General features: G+C 43.6%; 2 protein-coding genes across 5 annotated transcripts in view; both read left to right on the top strand.

Annotated features, from left to right (window-relative positions):
• The window catches only part of SMURF1 (SMAD specific E3 ubiquitin protein ligase 1), a 45,978-nt gene extending 29,511 nt beyond the window's left edge, over positions 1-16,467 (top strand). For 2 of the 4 annotated variants that reach the window (XM_082772054.1, XM_082772052.1), the window contains exons 8-18: positions 52-136; positions 2,441-2,587; positions 3,963-4,167; positions 4,856-4,959; positions 6,676-6,790; positions 7,767-7,945; positions 8,820-8,957; positions 9,334-9,454; positions 10,965-11,166; positions 11,980-12,055; positions 12,778-16,467. In XM_082772054.1, coding sequence (XP_082628180.1) covers positions 52-136; positions 2,441-2,587; positions 3,963-4,167; positions 4,856-4,959; positions 6,676-6,790; positions 7,767-7,945; positions 8,820-8,957; positions 9,334-9,454; positions 10,965-11,166; positions 11,980-12,055; positions 12,778-12,877 — 1,472 coding nt within the window. In that variant the 3' untranslated portion in view covers positions 12,878-16,467. Of the gene's footprint in view, positions 1-51; positions 137-2,440; positions 2,588-3,962; positions 4,168-4,855; positions 4,960-6,675; positions 6,791-7,766; positions 7,946-8,819; positions 8,958-9,333; positions 9,455-10,964; positions 11,167-11,970; positions 12,056-12,777 lie in introns of all 4 variants that reach the window. The other 2 variants (XM_082772053.1, XM_082772051.1) reach the window with 1 other exon arrangement.
• A 2,175-nt stretch (positions 16,468-18,642) lies between these two features.
• Positions 18,643-20,721, top strand: part of RNF216 (ring finger protein 216) — a 72,905-nt gene continuing 70,826 nt past the window's right edge. The window contains exon 1 of the mRNA XM_082772916.1: positions 18,643-18,698. The gene's annotated coding sequence lies outside the window, so the exon portion shown is untranslated. The remainder of the gene's footprint in view (positions 18,699-20,721) is intronic.

Below are 20,721 nucleotides of genomic sequence, written 5' to 3'. Positions count from 1 at the left end.
TTGTTTATTTCAGATTTGTAATTTACACTAATCTTTTCTCTCTTTTTGCAGAACAAAGAACAACAGTACAGGGACAGGTTTATTTTTTGCACACACAGACTGGAGTTAGCACATGGCATGACCCTAGGATACCAAGGTATGGATTTATAGTTGCAAACTCATCGTTGGGGGGGAATTGTGTGTGTGTGTACAGAAGTGAGCTGAATCGTAAAGAGCAAAAATCTGTAAAATGGACTATCTAAATTTAAAGGGAAAGGTGAGAGCAGAGGAATAATTTGTGACCTCTCCAGTTAGCATTTTGCCACACATTAAAGATGACTTTTTGAAAGAGAAAATTATTCACCTGTGAATCATGTAAAACAAAAGAAAGAAACCTGTGTAGTCCTTTGGGAATTCCCATTTGACAAATTCTTCCCAGAATGTCCATGTGGCTTCCTTTTTTTTTTTTTTTTTTAAGTTACAGATTTCTGAATCTAACCCAAACTTTGTCCAAAACCAGTTTGAACTGTACATGAAAGAAAAAGGTGACCACTGCCTTAAAGCCATTACTTCCTGAGTATTGAATTTGCAGCTTCTCATACAATAGTGCACACTCCTGTATAACTGAAACAGAGATCAATTCTCATCTTGAAACTTGAAATAGCGTTGGGGTTTTTGTGCTTCAGACCAATGATTTGCAGCTAGAAAATTTGAATCCTCCACATGATTAATTTAGTAAAGCCTCTTTAAAACTTAACCTGCAGTTAATCCAGGTCTTTGTGACTAAGGTCTGGCTCTCTTCCTTGAGGGGCTCTGAGTCTGGGCTGTTTCACTGGGCCACCTGCACGCCAGATTCTGTGGTAAAACACAAAGTTTGTAACTCTTCAGCTGCTGTGCTGGCTGCATAATACACCGGCGTGATACAGGATATTAGAAAAATTATATAAAGCAGTGTAGGCAAAAGCGTTGATATAATAACAGCGTATGGGAGGATATGAGAAATAAGGTTTAGAGAGAGAGAAAATAGCTGATGTTAGATTAGCTGCTGTAGTTGGAAGAAGAAATGACAGTGCTCATTTGTGTCACTCACGGCAGGCTTGCGTGCCCAAAGCCGTGTCTCTTCTTCCAGTGATGCCTAACAAAAGTTATTGCTTCTTTTCTGTACAAATCTTAGATTTTTGGGACCAGCAAATAAGTGGACACAACAGTTTCTTGTGCGTCACAGGTCGCTTGTTTTATTTCAGTTCAAGGTGGCTTTTCTTTACTAGTTACAGTGCAAAACCCTAACCTTGGCATTTAGCACAGATGTAGGTTAAAACTTGATGTAATCAGATCTCTAAAGTACTTTCAGATGCACAGCTGATTGAAACAAATGGTTACAACTATAATCTTCTTTTAAGGAGCCTAACAAAGGCTTGTCTGTCTCCCTGTGTACCCCCTGCTGGCTTATACTCACTCTGACAGTAATGAAGCCTTTGATGTACAAAGTGTTTCTACCTTTGCTGAAGCCTCTCAGTTTACTTGCTTATGCTGATGCTGGGTGGTTAGATTTAGGTAAGGAAATCTATAGAGTGATGTCTTCAACCCTGGGTAATAGATGAATCCGTGTCAGCTGTCTAGAGAATATTTTGCTTAACAACAGCTTTTCTGTCTAAACAATAATCTTCAAGCTCCTCTTTTTCCTTTTCTTGCCATTCTTTGGTTTTATTGTATTAGGTGTCAGGGGTCTGAAACATTTTAAATTCTCTAAATGTCAATCCATCCCATGCATTGAATTCACATGTTAACGTGCTACCTGCAAGTGAGTGACTACCTTTAGCAGCACTTAGAAAGGATGATACCTTAAAGCTATCTGGGATGAAAGGGGTGAATATGTCACTAAAGCCTTACTCTGGATGATTTCTTGGTCAAATACTTAGGATTCTAACCTTGCTAATTAAGGAGGTGATTTTTTTCTTTTTAAGTGATCCTAGCGTTTGGCTGTCTTGGCTTCTTAACCTATTGGGCGTTTGGTGTTGAGACCTTTGGGACCTGGTGTTAAGTGGTTGGTGTGGAGACCTTTGATTAATTGTTGGGTTTTCTGCACATAGATCACCCTGGTGTTAATAGGATTTTTTCTTTATTTTTTTTTTTTCTATGGAAAAAAAAAGACTCTTCCTCCTTTTATAGCCCTGAGAAGCCCTGTCATCACCTGAATGACTACATTGCATATTGAAGTTACTTCTAAGCTGCATGACTTTTTTACTTTCAAAGACTTAAAAGGACAGACGTAAGGAGTTGCACTGCTGAGACTGAGGATTCTAAAAAGGCAACATTAAAACAGCTATTCTCACCTTCCTACCAAGACTTCCAAAGCTAGAATCACTGAGCACCAAATGCATTCTCCCGCCCCATCCCCTGAGTGTAATTGGTTTCATCTCAACTTCAGAAGTGCTTTAACTTTGTTTACTTTTCTCCTTAGAGACCTTAACAGTGTGAATTGTGATGAACTAGGACCTTTGCCTCCGGGCTGGGAAGTTAGAAGTACAGTTTCAGGAAGAATATATTTTGTAGATCATAACAACAGAACCACACAATTCACAGATCCACGACTACATCACATCATGAAGTAAGAACCTTGTATGATAAATAACTCACCTCAAGTTTGGATTCTTAAACCATTTATTTTTGTACAATTTTAACTGCAGTCTGGGAATCATGAAGGGCTGAAAAAAAAAACACGTAATAATGATATTGGGGAGCAGATGGAAGGAGGTAGGTTCCTGTGTGGGTCTAGTTGGTCTGAATATTGTTTGTCAGCATTAGTTTTGGTTAACCTTCATGGAAAGACTCTTCAAAAATGTTTTTATTATCATTTGCAGTCAAGTTTAAGGCAGGGCTTGTGTATTTTGACACAACACTTATCTTTTAAGCTGGTTTGGCAAAATTGGACCACGATCTGCTGGAGCAAATAGGCAGTTCTAGAAATGCTGGGGTGCAGGGTGGGGGTTCTGATAGGCAGTTCCACAGCAGTCAGCTCATGTCTCTCTGACAGCTCTTCTAGCTCTGTGCTAGCTCTGCTAGGCCTGAACTGGCTTTGTGCTTCCTTGAGCTCCAGACAACAGAAATATAAAGCCAGCCGCAGTCTGGTTGCCTGGTGCTGTGCACAGCCAGCTTGGGTTTAGCAGGATTTAATAAGTTCAAGCTCTGCATCACACAAAAGCAGCTGAACTGTTACAGACATGACCCTGGAAGCAGTCTGACAGTGCTTGTGCCTGAGCTAAGAATTTTTTGTGGATCTGAGTTGTCTGCTTGAAGCCAGCTGTGGATCAAAACAAAACACAAACAAAACAACAAAAAACAATCAATCAATGAAAAAAAAAATGATCTGCAACCCAAATAAATCCCTGATGGATAAGGATAGTTGAATATTTGAAGTTGCATCTATTTGGGACAAGTATTTCTTTCTCTTCTAATAACCATAGATGCAATTCTTTTTACTGCATCAGTAATCCCCAGCCTTATTTTGGGTGGAGCTGGAAAAAAAAGTTCATAGCAGTTGTTAGGTGGTTCCATTTATAAAGCTGTTGTTGTGTTAGAGATCTCTTTTCATGTTACACTCTTGAAAGTTGTCTCCATATGGGAGAAATACCACGAAGTCTTTAATTACTGTTCAGTCAGCATTCAGTGATCTTGCTCCATAGTAACAGAGAATGCCTTCTGCAGCCTATTACCATTAAAAAAAAAAAAAAAAAAAAAAAGGGGAAAAAAAAAAAAAAAAGAAAAACCTTATCTGGAAATTGCTGAAACTCTTGACTATTGTAAAAATCTATATCCCTTATATCCCTGAATGTTGGGTAGTGATGTTATAGACAGTACCCACCTGAATATACGTTTTACTCCGAGTTACTCCTAGAGAAGCTTGATGAGTTCTTTCCACTGTTGCTTTTACAGCTTCCTTATTGTTATGCTTCTAGAATAAATATTTTGCTTTTCTTTCAAAGCCATCAATGCCAGCTAAAAGAGCCCAGCCAGCAGCCTCTGCCAGCTCCAAATGAGGGGTCACTAGAAGACGGTGAGGAATTGCCTGCACAGAGATATGAAAGAGACTTGGTACAAAAATTGAAAGTTCTTAGACATGAGCTCTCTCTTCAGCAACCGCAGGCTGGTCACTGTCGCATTGAAGTGTCCAGAGAGGAAATATTTGAGGTATTTGACTCTTTACTACTAATAGCAGCTTTTGTCGTTCAAGAGATAAATAAAATGGATCTTTTATTACACCAGGTTTGTTTAATCAGAGAATTGGTGAATCTGATAGCATCAAATGAGTTATCCGAGCTCTGATAAAATAAGAAACTAAAGGAATGGGGTTTGACATGGGAGTTGGTAAGAACGAATTCTGAGTACAGATTGCTTTTGTACTCTTTTGCCAATACAAAATTTCAGTTGCTAAAACTCCTGCACCTTACAAAAGGAGAGCTAAATTGCATACACTTCACAAGGGTTTTACGGACAAATATGATCATTCTTTTTCATTTAGAAATGGCAGCAGTTGAAGGGCATCTGTAGGCTTGCTGTTATAACTTGTATATTTAGGCATGTAAAAGGTGGCTGTGATTGGGAATTCTCCTGTTCTTGGACTGAATTACTTTCTAAGCACCTTTTGTGTAGCAAAAGGGAATTAAATATTCGGTGGACTTTATACTAACAAATATTAGATTTGTCATTGGAATGTGCTTTAGATTAGCCCTTTAACAGAATGTTTTCTGTAGCTGAGTAACAATCCAGGTATTATACTAATGCTTCTTAGTAGAGTTTAATTATAGAAAGGAAATAAAATGTCTAATCTGTTTTTAAAAAAAATTATATGTTTATATATATCTATACACACGTACAGGAATCCTACCGTCAGATAATGAAGATGAGACCAAAGGACTTGAAAAAGAGGCTCATGGTAAAATTTCGAGGAGAGGAAGGCCTGGATTATGGAGGAGTAGCAAGGTGAGATTTTGGGTTTGTCTGGCACTTTTTAACTGTAAAATTGTCCTTAAAGTGACCTGTGGCTGATATTCACTTTCAAATGATCTGTTAATAGTATATGCAAGTTTTTGGTGATCTTATTTATAGATACTGGTCTTGGGTTCAGTCTTTGTTCCAGGGTAGATTGGAAAGTGAAGGCTTGTGATTTAACAGTTGTCCTGCAGCTCTCTTGCTGTCAAAGGCTCATACTAAATGATTTGGTATGCTTTGGATTTGGGAATGCTACTGGAGTTAACACTAGATTGAATTGTTTCCATTTCTCCTCTTCCTCATAAAGAATCTGTTTTCATCACCATTACCTGGTGATTGTAGGAGGCTCGTTTAGGGTAGGCTACTGATCTTGCTGTAGAAAATGCTGGTCTCAGCAACATGATGCAGTTTCAGCAGTGAAAGTGAGATCAGCTAAAATTGCAAGGTCTGTCAAGAAGCATACAGACTCTGAAGTAAAATCCAAATCCGAGTACAAGTTTTGTTAACTACACATCTTATTTTTGGTGAAAGGATTCCAAGACGATGGGGCTTCTTTTTTAATCTGTAAGACATATTCAAGAGAGTCCTGATCTGTTGGAGCAGTAGTCAAGATGAACTAATCCTAAACAAAGGCTAAAGTTTTAGGTCAGACTTGCCTGCCTGTTAAAAATAGTAATTCCTTAAGAGCCGCAGCAGTTCTGGAGTCGATTGTAACATCAATGCCAGAATGCTCATCTGTGCAGTGGCTGAGATGCCTCACATAAATTCACGGAGGGACTTTTCAAATCCACAAAAGCTGCATTGCCCAGCAACCTATGGCTGGACAAAGGAAAGAAGTTGGAACGTTCTGAGCTGCCTTAACATGAGGCAACCTTGAGGGTCTTCACTGTTGATGTCTGTATTTCCCTGATGTCTTTCATAATCGCTCACTGGCTGGAAGAGACTCTTTGAAATTAGTACTGCTCCACTTCAAAGCATTAAAATTCATAGTTCTCTCAGAATATTTTGCACCTGCAATGGGTGTTCTCTACCAAATTTAGTAAGAAAGGAGTGTTTGTCATGGGAAAGCGGGGAGGTCAAAAATAGCTTTTGTTCAGTTCTGGTCCTTGTATGTTACTGAGATGAGAGGAGAATTTACCAGACCCGTCTTCTTTTAATGGGTTTGGTCTCTGCCCCTTCTGAATTCTTTGATGAAAGCAGAGATTCTCTAGTCATGTATTTGCAGAAAAACAGCTTTTTTAAAAAGACCTCTAGTGAGTGAACTGGTTTTAAGCAACAGTTTTTCTCTGCAATATTCAGGTTGTGGAGGGTCAGGCCTCTTTAGCCTACAAATATTCAAATTCTGTAAAAATATTTGTTTGCTTTTGAAATGGATATTGTTCAGATTCGATTTGTTTAAGTATGCCTCTTTCAGGTGAGGAATATGATGGTATTGCCTAATCGCTTACTAACTATGCTAATTGATGTTAATTCCTTCAGTACTTACAAACTGAACCAGGCTGCCTGTGAGTGAAGTAAGTCACTTGATAGCCTTCTAAGCGTACCTCTTTTGGTCTGCAAATGGAGGGCAGTACAAAATGATTTGATTAGAAATAAGAAACTCGTATCTGATAACTCTGTTGATGATTCACAATAACTGTGTTGTCTCAAACTTAAGTTGATTGTTGCTCTCCTTTCTAAAATACCACTTTTTTTTTTTTTTTTCAGAGAATGGTTGTATTTACTGTGCCATGAAATGTTGAATCCATATTATGGACTCTTCCAGTACTCTACAGATAATATTTACATGCTGCAAATCAATCCAGACTCTTCTATCAATCCTGTAAGTATTGACTTCTGAGCAACGTACCTGCTTTAAGAGATCGTTCGTCCCTTGCAGGCTTTCGTTACAGCTGTCTTTTCACACCAAGAGTGTAAACAGACAGTGAAGAGGGGTAAGGATGTGTTAACAAATCTTATATTGACATAGCGCAGAAGAGAGGGGGTTGTACAGAAATGAAAAACATGAGAGAGGAGATCTCGTTTGAGATCTGAAGTATCTGAATTCTTTAGGTTGTCATTTGAGACTCCTCAGTACTGGATGGGGCTGCACATTGATTCTGATATGATACGTGTAGGTAAAAATGTTCATCGCTTTACATGCAGATGGTCGTGTAAACATCCTTGCATCACGAGCAGTGTTCACTTCATGACTGTAGGGGCTCATAAGTCTTGCTTGCCCTTTTGCAATAAGCTGCTGTGCTTTCTCTTTTTTCCCTTATTGGAGAACTTGTATTGATGCAGAACATAAAAGGAGCAGCAATTCTATACTAGCATGGGGGATTTTTTCCTGACATGATTAATTTTCTGTGTGAGTTGGGGGAGATAAATGGGAGATAGAACTTAAACTAATTTGAAAACTGAGGCATATGAGTAATGTAAAAGACACGTGAATGAAACAAGCACATGCCCTGCTGCCTCAAGAGTAAGTGAGCACAAACATTTTGGTCGTTAAGCAAAGAATGAACTAATTTGCTTGGAATTGTCATATATTTTTGGATTCCGGTGCTTTCATGGGGATTTTCTTTCTCTGAATTTTGCTGTTTGTGAGGTATAGAAGAAGACAATTTATTAGGTAATGCGCAGACACTTGTTTGAGATGTTTAATTATTAAATGCTTCTGTTCCTAGTTATGTTATGAGGAAAAATGGTGGCTCCTCGTGCCCAGAGGGTTGCGGATAACTTGCACTTAGGTAGCCACAAGATGTCAGTGTTGGAGTGTCTTCCTGCTGCCTGATTTTTCTCTCCTCTCCCTGCAGGACCATTTGTCTTATTTCCATTTTGTTGGTCGGATAATGGGTTTGGCTGTGTTCCATGGACACTATATTAACGGGGGTTTCACAGTTCCCTTTTACAAACAGCTTCTGGGGAAACCCATTCAGCTCTCTGATCTGGAATCTGTTGACCCAGAACTACACAAAAGTTTAGTCTGGATTTTGTAAGTACTGGATTTATCAGTTGCCTTGCTGTGGAGGAGATGGGGCAGGGTTTGCTGGCAGTAGTGAGAGAGTGCTTCATGGAAAACTCTCACAAAGATCTTGTCATGGGGGGAGAGCTGTACAAAATTACCGAATAACTGTTTCTATGTCAAAAAGCTCAACATAAGTGAGGGAGAGTCTCATGCAGAACTCTTTGTTAGCCCTCCTTGCAGCAAATTAGGTTCTAACTCATTGTGTTACATGGGTGTGGTAGAATGCGACAGTTCCAAAATCCAAACTCAGAACAGAGTAATGAGGAAGTACAATCTTTGTTCAGAAGAAAATGTGGCTCAATTACCAATTTTGATTAAAAAGGAAATAAGTGGGATTAATTTCAACTGCTCTACATTTACAGTTCAGAACAAAATTCATCATTATTTGTAGTTTTGGGACTCTTCAGCACTGCTTTGCATTGTCTCTATTTTCACAAATGCTGGTTTAAATTTTATATTTTAAGTTATTGGTATGTTGTCCACATTCATTGAATGCAACCTCTTCTGTGCTTCACACCAACACACGGCAGCAAATTGGTTTATTACTGTGCACATGTGGGCATGTATAGGATTTAATCATTTATTCATTATCCTGAGCACTACTAAAATTAGAAGAGTGACAATGACATGCCTGGTCAGGCTCTTTCAGCACGCATTAAGCTATATAAAAACTGATGATCGTGGCAGTACTGCTCTAGTGGTGTGAAATGCAGATGGGTAGTTGCTAGGTTTATCCTGAAGACTGTCTCAGCGTTCAGATAAAAAAATATGTCAGCATCAGCACAGAGAGTTATCAAAGTATCAAAAATGCTAAGTTTACCTTCCATTTTTCATTTGCTAGAGAGAATGATATCACCCCAGTTCTGGACCACACTTTTTGTGTGGAGCACAATGCTTTTGGGCGGATTTTACAGCATGAACTCAAACCAAATGGCAGGAATATTCCAGTGACAGAAGAGAACAAGAAAGAATATGTCAGGTATTGCAAAACAAAAATATTTCCTGCAAATGTAGTAGGAAGAAGGTAGTGAACACTTTTTTTTTTTATATAGTGAAACTAATGGAATGGGTATTTTAAAGGGAAATACCTGAGTCATAAATTACGTGAGTGTTTTCACACAATGTGCTATTGTAAGACCTGGGAAGATGAAGGTTGTGAATTGTACTTTGTGTTTTCTGTTGATGGTGCAATAATTAATTGTTGATGGAAAAAGGAACTAATAAGCACTTCTTTCATAAAACAAAATGCGTCTATTAAAGCTAGTTGGTCTGTAAAATGAGTTTTTTCCAGCTCTGCTATAAAAAGCCCAATGCCATCTAGCTTGTCATCCCTGACTTTTTTTTTCTTCCCCCAGGTTATATGTAAACTGGCGATTTATGAGAGGAATAGAGGCACAGTTCTTGGCTCTGCAGAAAGGTTTTAATGAACTTATTCCTCAACATCTCCTCAAGCCTTTTGACCAGAAGGAACTTGAGGTATATATATTATCCACTTGGAGTATTATTTTTTAATTTTTAAGATCAACAAAGCACTGACCTTTAAAAAATGAACAAATAAATTTAACGGCGCAATTATAGCTTGCATACCAAAAAGCTGTGTATTTATTTAACTAAACGTTTTGTGTTTTATTCTAGACATTCCTTGGGTTAGCGTTAGTGAGAGGGCTACTTAAAAAGGGAAAGACAAACACCTCGTGTTGTGTAACCAAGGACTAATGCTCAAAGCAGGTGGTCTGGGCAGAGAGGGAGTACTGAAAGGCTGAGGAATTGTTGGCAAGACCTAACCTGTTATCTACCCCAGAACTTGTTTTCTTCGGTAACTGTTTTAATACGTGGCTGTTCCTATATGCACACAGGGCATGGTTTCCAGTGGGTAAGACAAATGTTAGAGCGTGTAGAAAAGAACCAGAGTTATTTTCACATGTAATCCTGAGGTATAGAATGCTACTCCTTCAAATAACTCTTATTATAGCCTTTTTCCATCTGTTGTTTTTTAATAAAGAAGGTGTCTTGTGGAACGTGGACCATTTTGGAATATTGGAAGAAACAGCTTCATGCTGGTGGTTTTTGCATACCAGTTAATCACAAAGTTACTGCACTCCCTGTGCTAGCTGTTTGAAAAGGCAGATTAAAAATCCATTAAATATTTCAGTGTCATCTAAGTTAGGATAGACACAACTACCCTAATAATCTAAATGAATCTAAGTGGGTGCTATCTTGGTGGCACAAAAAGACAGCTGCTAAATGGTAGCTCTCAGAAATGTGATTCTTGATATGAGATACTATGGGAAACTTAGAATATGACACACGTTTTGTTTTGAGTGATGATGTCTTCTGTATGCCATTTATTTGTTGTTGCCAGGGTAGCTGGCTAGATTCGTGGCCATCAGTGACTTCCTTTTACGGTATTTTGCAACCTGGTTTCATCTGGAAGAGAGATTGAAGTAATACATCCAGTCTTTGTCAGAGGATCTCACAAAAGACATCAGAAAAACATATGCAAAGTTTTTGTAGTTTGTGGTCAGTTCTGGAACAACAGACCAGCTAGGATGTTACCAGAAACTGAGCAGGATTTTCTCATAGTTGGTTATTAGCACTTCTATGACAAACCCAAATCAGGGAGATGATGTGTGTAGCTCAACAGATGGCATGCCTTCTTCCAAGTCTGTGCTGCACTCTCATAAAGATAGGCTGTACTTTCCAGGTAGGATCGATTTTAAAAGCAGGTCTTGAATGGGCCTTTAACTCTAGTTTCCTGTGAAAATGTCAGTTCTGGTAAGTGTAATCCTCAGCCTCAATTTCGTTGCAGGTTAACTGGAGAGATTTACTTCCTGTTCTAAACTGTTTTGGAGCGTTACTGTGTACCAAAAAGGTGGCTCAAGTGTGTTAAGAATGCTGGCCTTTGTGAAATAGCTTGATATATGTTTTTATAGCTGAAAACCTGCACCGGCTTTGAATGTTAAAGCATTTCCTAATCCTTTAACAGCTAATCATAGGAGGCCTGGATAAGATAGACCTGAACGACTGGAAGTCAAACACACGTCTAAAGCACTGCATGGCAGATAGCAATATTGTGAAGTGGTTCTGGCAAGCAGTCGAAACATTTGATGAAGAAAGAAGGGCAAGGCTGTTGCAGTTTGTGACGGGTTCAACGCGTGTCCCACTTCAAGGTTTCAAGGCTTTACAAGGTGACTGATGTGGAGGCCGAGTTAATGTGTGGTGGGAGAAAGATAAAAATCGTGTGGTATTTACTAGGCCCTTGTAGAATATCAGCGTGTTACTGGATAACTCAATTACTTACAAACTTTTGATCCCAAGAGCAGTTTTACATTTGTCAGCAGCTGCTGGTGACCACTTTAGTTGTTTTGCTGATAGTGATACAAGCTGGAAAATCTGTCATCATATAGCACTTAGACTGCTGTCAATATTAGCTTATCAGTCTCTTACAACTTTCTGGACTGATGTTAGCTAGCATGCACATGATTATAGAGCTGAACAACTCTTTTAAGTGAAAAGTCTGTTTCCTTCATTGTTTGGCAGCAAACTATTAGACTTTAAAGTAAGTTTCTGAAAATTGGAATATTTGTCACCAGAAAAGGTGGCAGTGTTTTAGGCTGTTGAGATTCTCCTGATAGTGTTCCAACTGTTTGCTGTCAGTAAGCTGATCTTCAGAATTAAAATGCATAGTTCTGTTTTGCACGGAAAGTCTGCTTGCAGTTGAGTCTCCTCATTTCTGAAAGTGCAATGTTATTGATGTGAAATTTAGCTGCCTTCCAAAACAGAAGGCTGCAAGTTTATTGTCATTAAGAACCCCATCACTTCTGTTGTCTCTTCACTAGCTGCAGATCTGACCTATAGATTTAGTCATATAACATACTTGTACTTGCATCTGGAACTGTAATTTTTCTCACTTTCCTTTTTGCAAGTAGCAAAATGCGTGTACACAAATGAGGGTTTTTTGAAGTGCATTAACTAGAATGTCTGTTTGTAAGGTTCTACAGGCGCTGCAGGCCCCAGACTGTTTACCATCCATTTAATAGATGCAAACACAGACAACCTTCCAAAAGCCCACACTTGGTAAGATGAAAACACTTTGTTTGTCAGTACTTGCTTGCTCGTTGTCTTGGTTTAAAGTAGTCATCTCTGTCGGTCCTGGCTGTGGATTAATCCACGTGATGTGTCTAGATGAATCCAAGTGTGTTCTGCTAGCTTGGAAATATCTGCACTCCGCAGCCAGCAAAATAATTGACTTCTGTTCTAGCTTGATTTACGTTTTCGGTAATATCTGTGGGTTTTGTTTATCCCAAGGTTGATTAGCTGCAATAGTGAGATGCATAGTTCCACATGTTTAGGATTACAGCGAATAGTTTTCAGATGTAAAATGTAGGATATGTGTGCTATTGGTACAGTATAAGCACAGAACTAAGCTCTCGTACAGAAATCTCACTCTATCAGGGACAGGAAATCATTTCAGCAGAGGCACAGAATATATGCAGGCAGAGCAGGGAGGAGGCCTGCCTGATGGCTTGCTTTATTTGCAAGTCTCCTGCATCGGCCACCTGTCTCCTCCCAAATGCAGCCCTGGTAAGTGCGGCATTCCTGCTGCAGAAATAGTTTCTTTGATCTTGTCTCTTTCAGCCATCGACGGGGCCGAGGCTTTCTTTGACATGGGTTTTACAAATTCTGCCTATATGTAGCTGATCTAGGGTTTGCTTGTGTGTTGTTGTTTCTTTATTTGTCTTGTTTCCAATAAATGTGTTAGATCTGTGTGCTGCAACGTGTTGCTATTTTACCTCTAGCTTTAACCGGATTGACATTCCGCCTTATGAGTCATACGAGAAGCTTTACGAGAAGCTGTTGACAGCTGTGGAAGAGACATGTGGGTTTGCTGTGGAGTGACAAAGCAACCAAAGGAAACAGATGCTAGCTCATGGACCACCAAATCAAAAGCTAGAAGAAGCTTGCTGCGAACTTCCTGCTAAGCTGTCTGAAGCATCAGAACTCTGGACAACTTAGAGATGGGTTGTTTCCCTTCCACTGTTGGTGGATGAGGGTGGGGGTAGGGGCTTTTGTTGGTGGTTTCCAACTCTCTTTCCTCTTTGTTACAATAAGCCCTTCCCTCTTCTTCCATCCCCCATGAAACGAAATGCAGCCAAGTTCAGCATTTGGCTTTGGATACACAGGATATTCTGCTAGATTTGTAACACATATTGTGATAGGGTCAGTGACCTTTTTTTTGTTTGTTTTGTTTTGTTTTGTTTTGTTTTTTTAAATAGGAGAATCAAAGTGTAATTAAGAATGAGCTTGATTTGCTGAGGACTTGGCAACTGGTAGGTGTACCTGGTTAGTTTGTCTTAAATCAAGCTTGAGCCCTGTAGAGTCCGGTGGGTGCAGTGTGTCTGACTGGCACTAGAATTTGCATTGCACATTTTAAAAACCTGTTTAAAAAGTGAACTTCTAGCAGAAGATGCCTCCGTATGAACACTTAACTGAAAGGTAAAGAAATACAAGTTCTGCCTTAGCAGGAAGCTCTCAGTGGAAGCTGTGGCTCACCTTGAGAAAAGTGAAGGAATTGGGGACATTGCTTAAATGGTATTGTATGATTTCTTTTTGGTTGTCCTGGATGAAACCGAATTGTTTTGCACATGAAAACAATTATTTCCTCCTGCAGAATTACTTTCCATAGTTTGTTCAGACGTAAGTACCTTGCAGAGAAGCTTTGTAAGGACGAGACCGAGGAGAAAATTTATTCAATTCCAAAGCTGTGATTCCTGTGCCACTGTTTTACCCGAGATGTTGGTGTGACTTCAAATTCTAAGACTCAAAATGGAAATAGCTAAAAGCTAAGTCAACAGAGCAAGCTTCTGTTCTGAAGTTTTTGGCCTTCTGAAAGGTCTGTTTGGAGGCTGTGGTAAAAGGGTAACTATATGGTGAATACATTTTAAGTGTTATGGAAAGCTATTGGAAGGATTTATGACTTCAGTTCTGTAGGGATAAAATTTCTCCAGAGAGCCATATAAGGCAATTTTTTCAAATATCCGAAACTAATATTAAAAGGTTGGTTCTCTAACATTGCTAAAATGACTTCCCAGGGGAAACAAAAGCAAATCAAATACCTGAATCACTAACATTTTTTCCAGTTTGCACACCAAGATGAGACAGTATTCTAACAAATAACACAGCTTCAGGAAGACCCGGTTATCTATCAAACGTGTCTAAACTTAAGTAAAGCAGACTTGCTTGTATAGGATTCTTTTTACTTTGGCAAGCCTGATTTTTAGAAATCTTCATTACTGAAACATTTAACAGATGTTTTGTTTATGGAATAGTGTATTGAAATTCAGCTGTGGGTTAAGAGGTTGTTCTTAGAAGACGTCTACTGGAATACTTCTATTTTGTCTTTTTTAAATTGAATTTGATAATAGCTTTAAACTGTGATAGGACAGAAGGTAGACACTTGTCAAAATCCCGGCATCTTTTCCCAGTTCCGTTTGTTTCCATTGACCATAATTCTTGTGATTTGATGTTGGGAGTGAGGATTGCGTTGGAGGTGTAAAATTGTACCATGTTGTGAGACTCGCGCAGGGTGGCTGAAGGTGCTCATCTCGACAGATTGTACAGGAGCGGTGTGCTTGGCCCTGTGTTCTGCAGGCATCTTGTTGCACCTGGGGACCAGCTTCCACAGTACTGATTGCGGGGAAATAAAGGAAATTATGTGAGTGTCTTGCAGGAAAGAGAGGGAACGCAGCTGTCTGCAGGTGAGCACCTGTACGGTCTGGGGCTGAGTAGCAGAATCCCCACAGCCCTGGCTTTTCAAAATGCCTGCGAAGCCGTACCTGTGCATAGGGTGTATTTAATCCTTTCAGTATGTTTGAATGTGCAATAAACCAGTCAGATAGGAAAAACGCGAAATAGATTATCGCCCCAAAGCTTTGCATGCAGTCTCATGTGGATTTTTCACTAAGGGAGTTTGAAAACCAACTACTAAAGCCCACCACTAACAGAAAGCCTGTCACACAAGCTCTACGTGCAGCACAACTGGCTCAGAAAAAGCCAAGCGAGGTGAAGGTGAAGGCCCTTGATTTGGAAATCGGTAGGTCAAGTAGCTTTATGCCAATGACCCGGTTGGCATACGATAGTTCCTGATGTCTTTGCTAGGTCAGTGTTTTATTGAATGCACAAGATAAGAATAGGCAAGGATCGTTGTTTTGAGAAGTCTGTATGTCTTTTGCTGTATTTAAAGCCCTCGTCAAGGTACCTCCTCCTTGCTGACGATAATGAGCATAGGGCGCTGTCTTCTTAATTATTTCAGTTCTCTTTTAAACAGCTTCACCGCCCCTCCCGTCGTGTGTTGTCTTTGCAACTTTGTGCCACTTCAGTGATGATGAAGACCTTTTTTTCTTTTTTGTATTGTTCTGTACATGCAATTGAGGCAGGCCTTAAAGCTGAATGGATGGATGGAGAAAATAAAGAAGCGAGGCAGTGCGAGTTTTAAATGATGAGTTCTTCTTCCAGTGGCTGCTTTCAAGGCCAGGGAAGGATGAAACGCAAACAAGAGTTTGCACGGCTCGAGCCATTGACTCTCTGAGGTCTTGGGGGCTGTTCGGGTAACCTCAGCTGTCCGAATTTGTGTGTTCATTCCCACTTGGTCTGCCAGCACTCGAACTGGTTGTTACTTCTCAAACTTGCCCAAAGAATAACATGAAGTCTGGTGTTCATTTTGTCATTGCGTTCCACCTTTGTACGTCTTGGATCAGACCTGAAGGAAAACACAAGGTACAACGTGTCTTTTGTTCCTGTCCTAAAGGCAAACCCAAAAGCTGGTCCATTGGCACAGACCTTCAGTGCTTGCCCTGATACTGCTCATCAGCCTATTCTACACGCTCAGGGATGCAGGAAACCACCACTTTGCTCGTGTTTTAAACCGGGAAGAAAGGAGACTGTTCTCTGAATGTTAGCGTCAGCTTGGGCATTATGTTAGCCGAGACCCTGCTTTGAAGAGGCTGCTCGAAGCTCCAAGTGGTGAAATCAAAGTTCGCTCAGCAGTATGTACGTCGTTCAAGTTCGGGGTGGTTGTGAAATCCGATAGGTTTTGTAAATTAGTGATCTGGCCACCAGGCCCTCAGTGCCCAGGTTCAGGGCCGCATGGCACAGCAAGTTCCCAGAAACACAGTATGGATCTGTTTTTAATTTGTTAATTTTTTGTTCCTCAACCACTTTATAATGTATTTTTTTAATTTATTATTTTGTAATGTCATGTTTAAGTATTGCTGCTATCCTTGTTATTCTTCCCACTGTTTTTATTGCAGATTTATTTTGTGAAAGTTGTACACTAATGTTTCATTTTATGTCTAAATCAAAGTATTTAAAGAAATACTAGTTCTATTTAATGTGGTTATGGAACCAGCTGGAATAAACAGTGATTGTATAGTAGGCTGGACCCAGGAGGTCATGTTCATTTTTGTTACATATGCAATAAACTCACAACTTTAAACTCTCGGTGTCCACCACTTCGTTAACGTATTTCTGGAAGCCGTAGGAAAATCGGTGGGCTCCAAATGAGAGGGGGGTAGCGCCGTGCTTAGCTAGGAGGTGAGGGTGGAGGACAAAGGCAAAGCATTGCTGACATGAAAAAAAATCTGTAGCATTATGAAATATTTTGTAAGGTTAACAAAAATAATCCCGTTTAGGTTTAAAGACCCGGAGTTCAGGGCAGTGAAGCTCGGCCGGTGTTTGCGGTGAGCGGGCTCAGGAATATCGAGGATCAGCGTTTTCTCCCAGTGTTGGCTCACCGCGTCCTGAGCAGAGGTGTCCCAGGGGTGGGGGAAGCTGTGGGAGCTCCGTGGACGAGCTGTGGAAACCCAAACCCATTTCTCAAATTTACCCAGAGGAGAGAACGCCTCCGTTCAGCCCTGTGCTTACCCGCCTTAGTCCACTTCTGTTCTTATTTTCCCAAAACCTCAGTTTTCAGGAAAAAAAAAAAAACAATAATCTCCCCTTCACGAAGGCTGGAGAAAGATGGCTAAGTATTTTTTTCAATATTTTTTATTATTTGAGTAACCTCACAGCGTGGCCAAACGCACTGACGTGCAGGGGTTCCTCCTGCCCCTCGTTTTAGCAGGAGGGGTCGAACAACTCGCTCCTGATGGCACGGAGCAAGAAGCACTGTCTGCCCTTCGGTGCCCTGTCACACGCTTCTCCTGCCTCCTGTTTTCCTTAATAAAGACGTTTTGGGGAAGCATTCCCGATTTTCTGGTATCTCTTTCATTTGCAGCCGTAGCTAAGATAAAAGAGGACTCCTGGAGCCTGCTTCAGATCGGGTGTGTCGGAGGCCTCTTGCACCACGGGGCCTTTTTGAAAACAAAAACAAAATTGAAAGAAGAAATCCCACAGCTCAAGGAATTCGCTGCCTCCTTTATAGGAGCTTGGCAGGTCAAGTAAATTCCTCAGGTTGGGTTTTCCAGTCTCTGCCTCGTTCTGCAGGATGTACGAACCCTCCTGTGAGGGGTGCAAGCGGCCGAAGCGCAGCGGGCCCCGCACGGGGAGAAATGTCCCCAAAGGGCCTGGGAGCCCCTGGGGATGCTCTGGGGGTTTGGCCGGGTTCTAGAACGGGATCTGCAAAACAAAGCTGGGACGACGGTGAGAATGAAATCAGATCAGGGTCGTGGTTTCTGCAGAGGTAACCCTGGTGTGGGTAAGCCCCCTATGTTGAACCTTTGGGACCCCACAGGGGACATAAGACCGCCAATAGGGGCTATGGGACCCCTATAGGGGATACAAGACCCCTCAGTAGCAAATGTGGGACCCCAATAAGGGCTATGGGACCCTTATAGGGGACAAGAGCCCCCCCCAATAGGGGATGTGGGACCCCAACAGTGGATGTAGGACCCTTATAGGGGATGCAAGACCCCCAATAGGGGCTATAGGACCCCTATAAGGGGACATGAGACCCCTCAATAGGGTTATGGGACTCTTATCGGAGATAGGAGACCCTTTAGTAGGGACTATGGGACCCTTATAGGGGACACAAGACCCCCCAGTAGGGGATGTGGGACCCCAATAGGGGACGCAAGACCCCCAATAGGGACTATGGGACCCCTATAGGGGATATGAGACCCCCCAGTAGGGGATGTGGGACCCCAAGAGAGGCTATGGGATCCTTATAGGGGACAAGAGACCCCCCCAGTAGGGGCTATGGGACCCTTATAGGGGACACAGGACCCCCAATATGGACTATGGGACCCCTATAGGGGATGTGAGACCCCACAATGGGGTTATGGGATCCCAATAAGGGCTATGGGACCCCAGTAAGGGCCATGGGACCCTTATAGGGGACACGAGACCCCCCCCAATAGGGGCTATGGGACCCCAGTAGGGTCTATGGGACCCTATAAGGGGACACAAGACCCCCAATAGGGGCTATAGGACCCCTATAGGGGCCACCAGACCCCAATAGTGGCTCTGGGACCCCCCCTTACCCCGCTCCCCTCCCCCCGTAGCCCCTCCCCCCGCGAAGGAGGCGGGGCTTCCCCTGGAGGACCTCCCCCCCTGCGCACTCTATGGTAAGCTGAGCGCGGCGGGCCGGCCGCTCTACCCTCCCACCCCCCCCCGGATCCCACCGCTGCTCTCTATGGTGCGGGGCGGGGCGGTCACGTGGGCCGGAAGGAACCGAGCGGCGGCGGCGGCGGCGCCTCAATGGAGCGGGGCCGGCGGGGGGGCGGTGAGCGCCGGGACCGGGACCGGGACCGGGACCGAGGGGTCGGGAACCGGGACCGGAGGGCGGAGAAGCGGCCGCAGCCCTCTGGGGAACGGGAAAAGCCCGGGCCCGCTTCATCCCGGGGCTCTCCTGCGCGCCTCACGCGGGCCTGGCCCCCCCCTCACAGCTCCCGGGCCTCCCCCTCAGCCCCCTCAGCCCGGGCCCGCCTCAAGGAGCAGCGGGGCTGGGGGGCTCGGAGGTGGCTTCCCCTGTCCCCTTAGTGCCCCCCCTGGTGCCCCCGGGTCCTGGGAGGGATGAGGGGGCTCAGCCTGGCCGCCCCCGGGCCTGCTGGGGGTCCCCGGGCCTTCTGGGGGCCTGTGGGGGCCTTTGGATGCGGTGGGGGGGCTGTGGGAGCACGGCTGTCCTCCCAGCCGGGGGCTCTGCCCCGCTAGGAGAGGGCTCTGGTCCTGTGTGAGGGGGCTCTGCCTGCATAAGGGAGGCTTTCTGGCTCTTTTCCCTTCACCGTTTTGATTTCAGCGCTGTTTTGGTTTGGTGGGGGAGAGCGAATGCTAGAAAGGCAAAAATAAGCAGTGTGTTAGTGTGGGGAGGCCTGGTGCAGGTTTCTGCCGTTGTCGTTTCTCTTTTTCCCCCCCCCACGATTGAAATAAGGTCGGGGTTTTACACCTAGAACTGCAGAGGTGAAGTGTTGTGGGACTGAGGAGGTTCAGTGAGCTCCCAGCCTCTGGTGAGTTAACCAAGGCAGCGTGCCCTGCGTTGCCGTGCAGCAGGTGAGCTGCAGGTCAGCCTAAAAAATCCCCAATGTCCCGCTGACCTCCTGGCACGCAGCTGGGTGCTGAAGGAGCCCGGTGCTGGTGTTGGCTGGCTGAGTGCTGACTGCAGTCAGGAACCTGCCCTGAGCAGCTTGGGCTCGCTTTGTGAGCAGCAGCCTCTCCAAACACCTAAAAACCGACCCTGAAACGGAATTGAACAACTCCTATACCAGCAGCAGAGTTCCCAGGGAGAAGTTCCAGCATCCACGTGGCTCTCTGCATCCTTACTGCTCGTCAGGAGAGGTTTGGTTTGGACGTGGAGCGTCGCAGATCAGCCGCTGGTCTGAGGCTGCCGCTGCTTTACAACAAAACAGCCGCTGTGTGCTTTTAGGTCCATTGCTGAGGGGTAATGCTCAGTGAGTGCAGCTCAGCTCTCTGCTTTTCACACTCTCTTCCTCTGTCTTTTGAAGCTCGCTGACTGCCACACAGCCCAGCAGGCTTCTCCTGCTTTATTTCAGCCAGCGAGCCCGAAAGCAGCCGGAAAGTTGCCTGGAGAGCTGACAGGAGCAGGCAGCGCCCCTCTGCTGCGTCTCGTGGCGCTCGGTTCCTCTCCCTTAGCACCCACGGAGGCAGCAGAGCCCTTCCCTGGAGCCGCTGGGGGAGGCTTCCCGTGGGAGCTGCTCTCTGCAGGGCGAGCGGATTTGTGGGGACAGCTTTTAGGTTCGGAGCTGCAGGATTCAGCCGAGCTGCTCATTTCTAGGGCCGGTGCTTTGCGAATTCCGCCGCCTTTTGCCGTTGTAAACATCTTAATAGGTTGCATGTGCCGGGGGCCTGCGCGGCGTGACTGGCTCTTCGTAAACAATCGTCTTGACAGGAGCTTGTGCCTGGAATCCCGAGGCTTTGGGAGAGGATTCAGCCCCGCTTCCTGAGGACGATCTGCAGCGACGCTCGGCCCCGCAGCGCGGTGTTTCAGTACCGGGTCGCCCTCTGCCTCCCTCCCTCCCTCTTTCCTACAACGCTTTCCTCTCAGGGTGGCTTCAGGCATCCTTCTGGGGCAGCTGCAGGAGTCACAGCGCGAATAATCATCCCCAGAGCAGCGGCTGGGGCAGGTTTGCTGCTGCTGAGGTGTGTTTCCAGCAGGGTGCTGGCAGCTGGACCCGGCCTTGTGCTTCAGGAGCTGCCCCAGAGCTCCCAAATTCCTGGGGAGGAGGCCGGGGGATGGCTTTGTCTGCTGGGGAATGCGGTGGGCGTTGCTGCCACCGGCCTGTAACTGACTC

This window comes from Aythya marila (assembly GCF_965140915.1).
Source record: "Aythya marila genome assembly, chromosome: 15".
NCBI lineage: Eukaryota > Metazoa > Chordata > Aves > Anseriformes > Anatidae > Aythya > Aythya marila.
The sequence above is the reverse complement of the archived record's forward strand: the minus strand, read 5'-3'. Positions and strand labels throughout refer to the sequence as shown.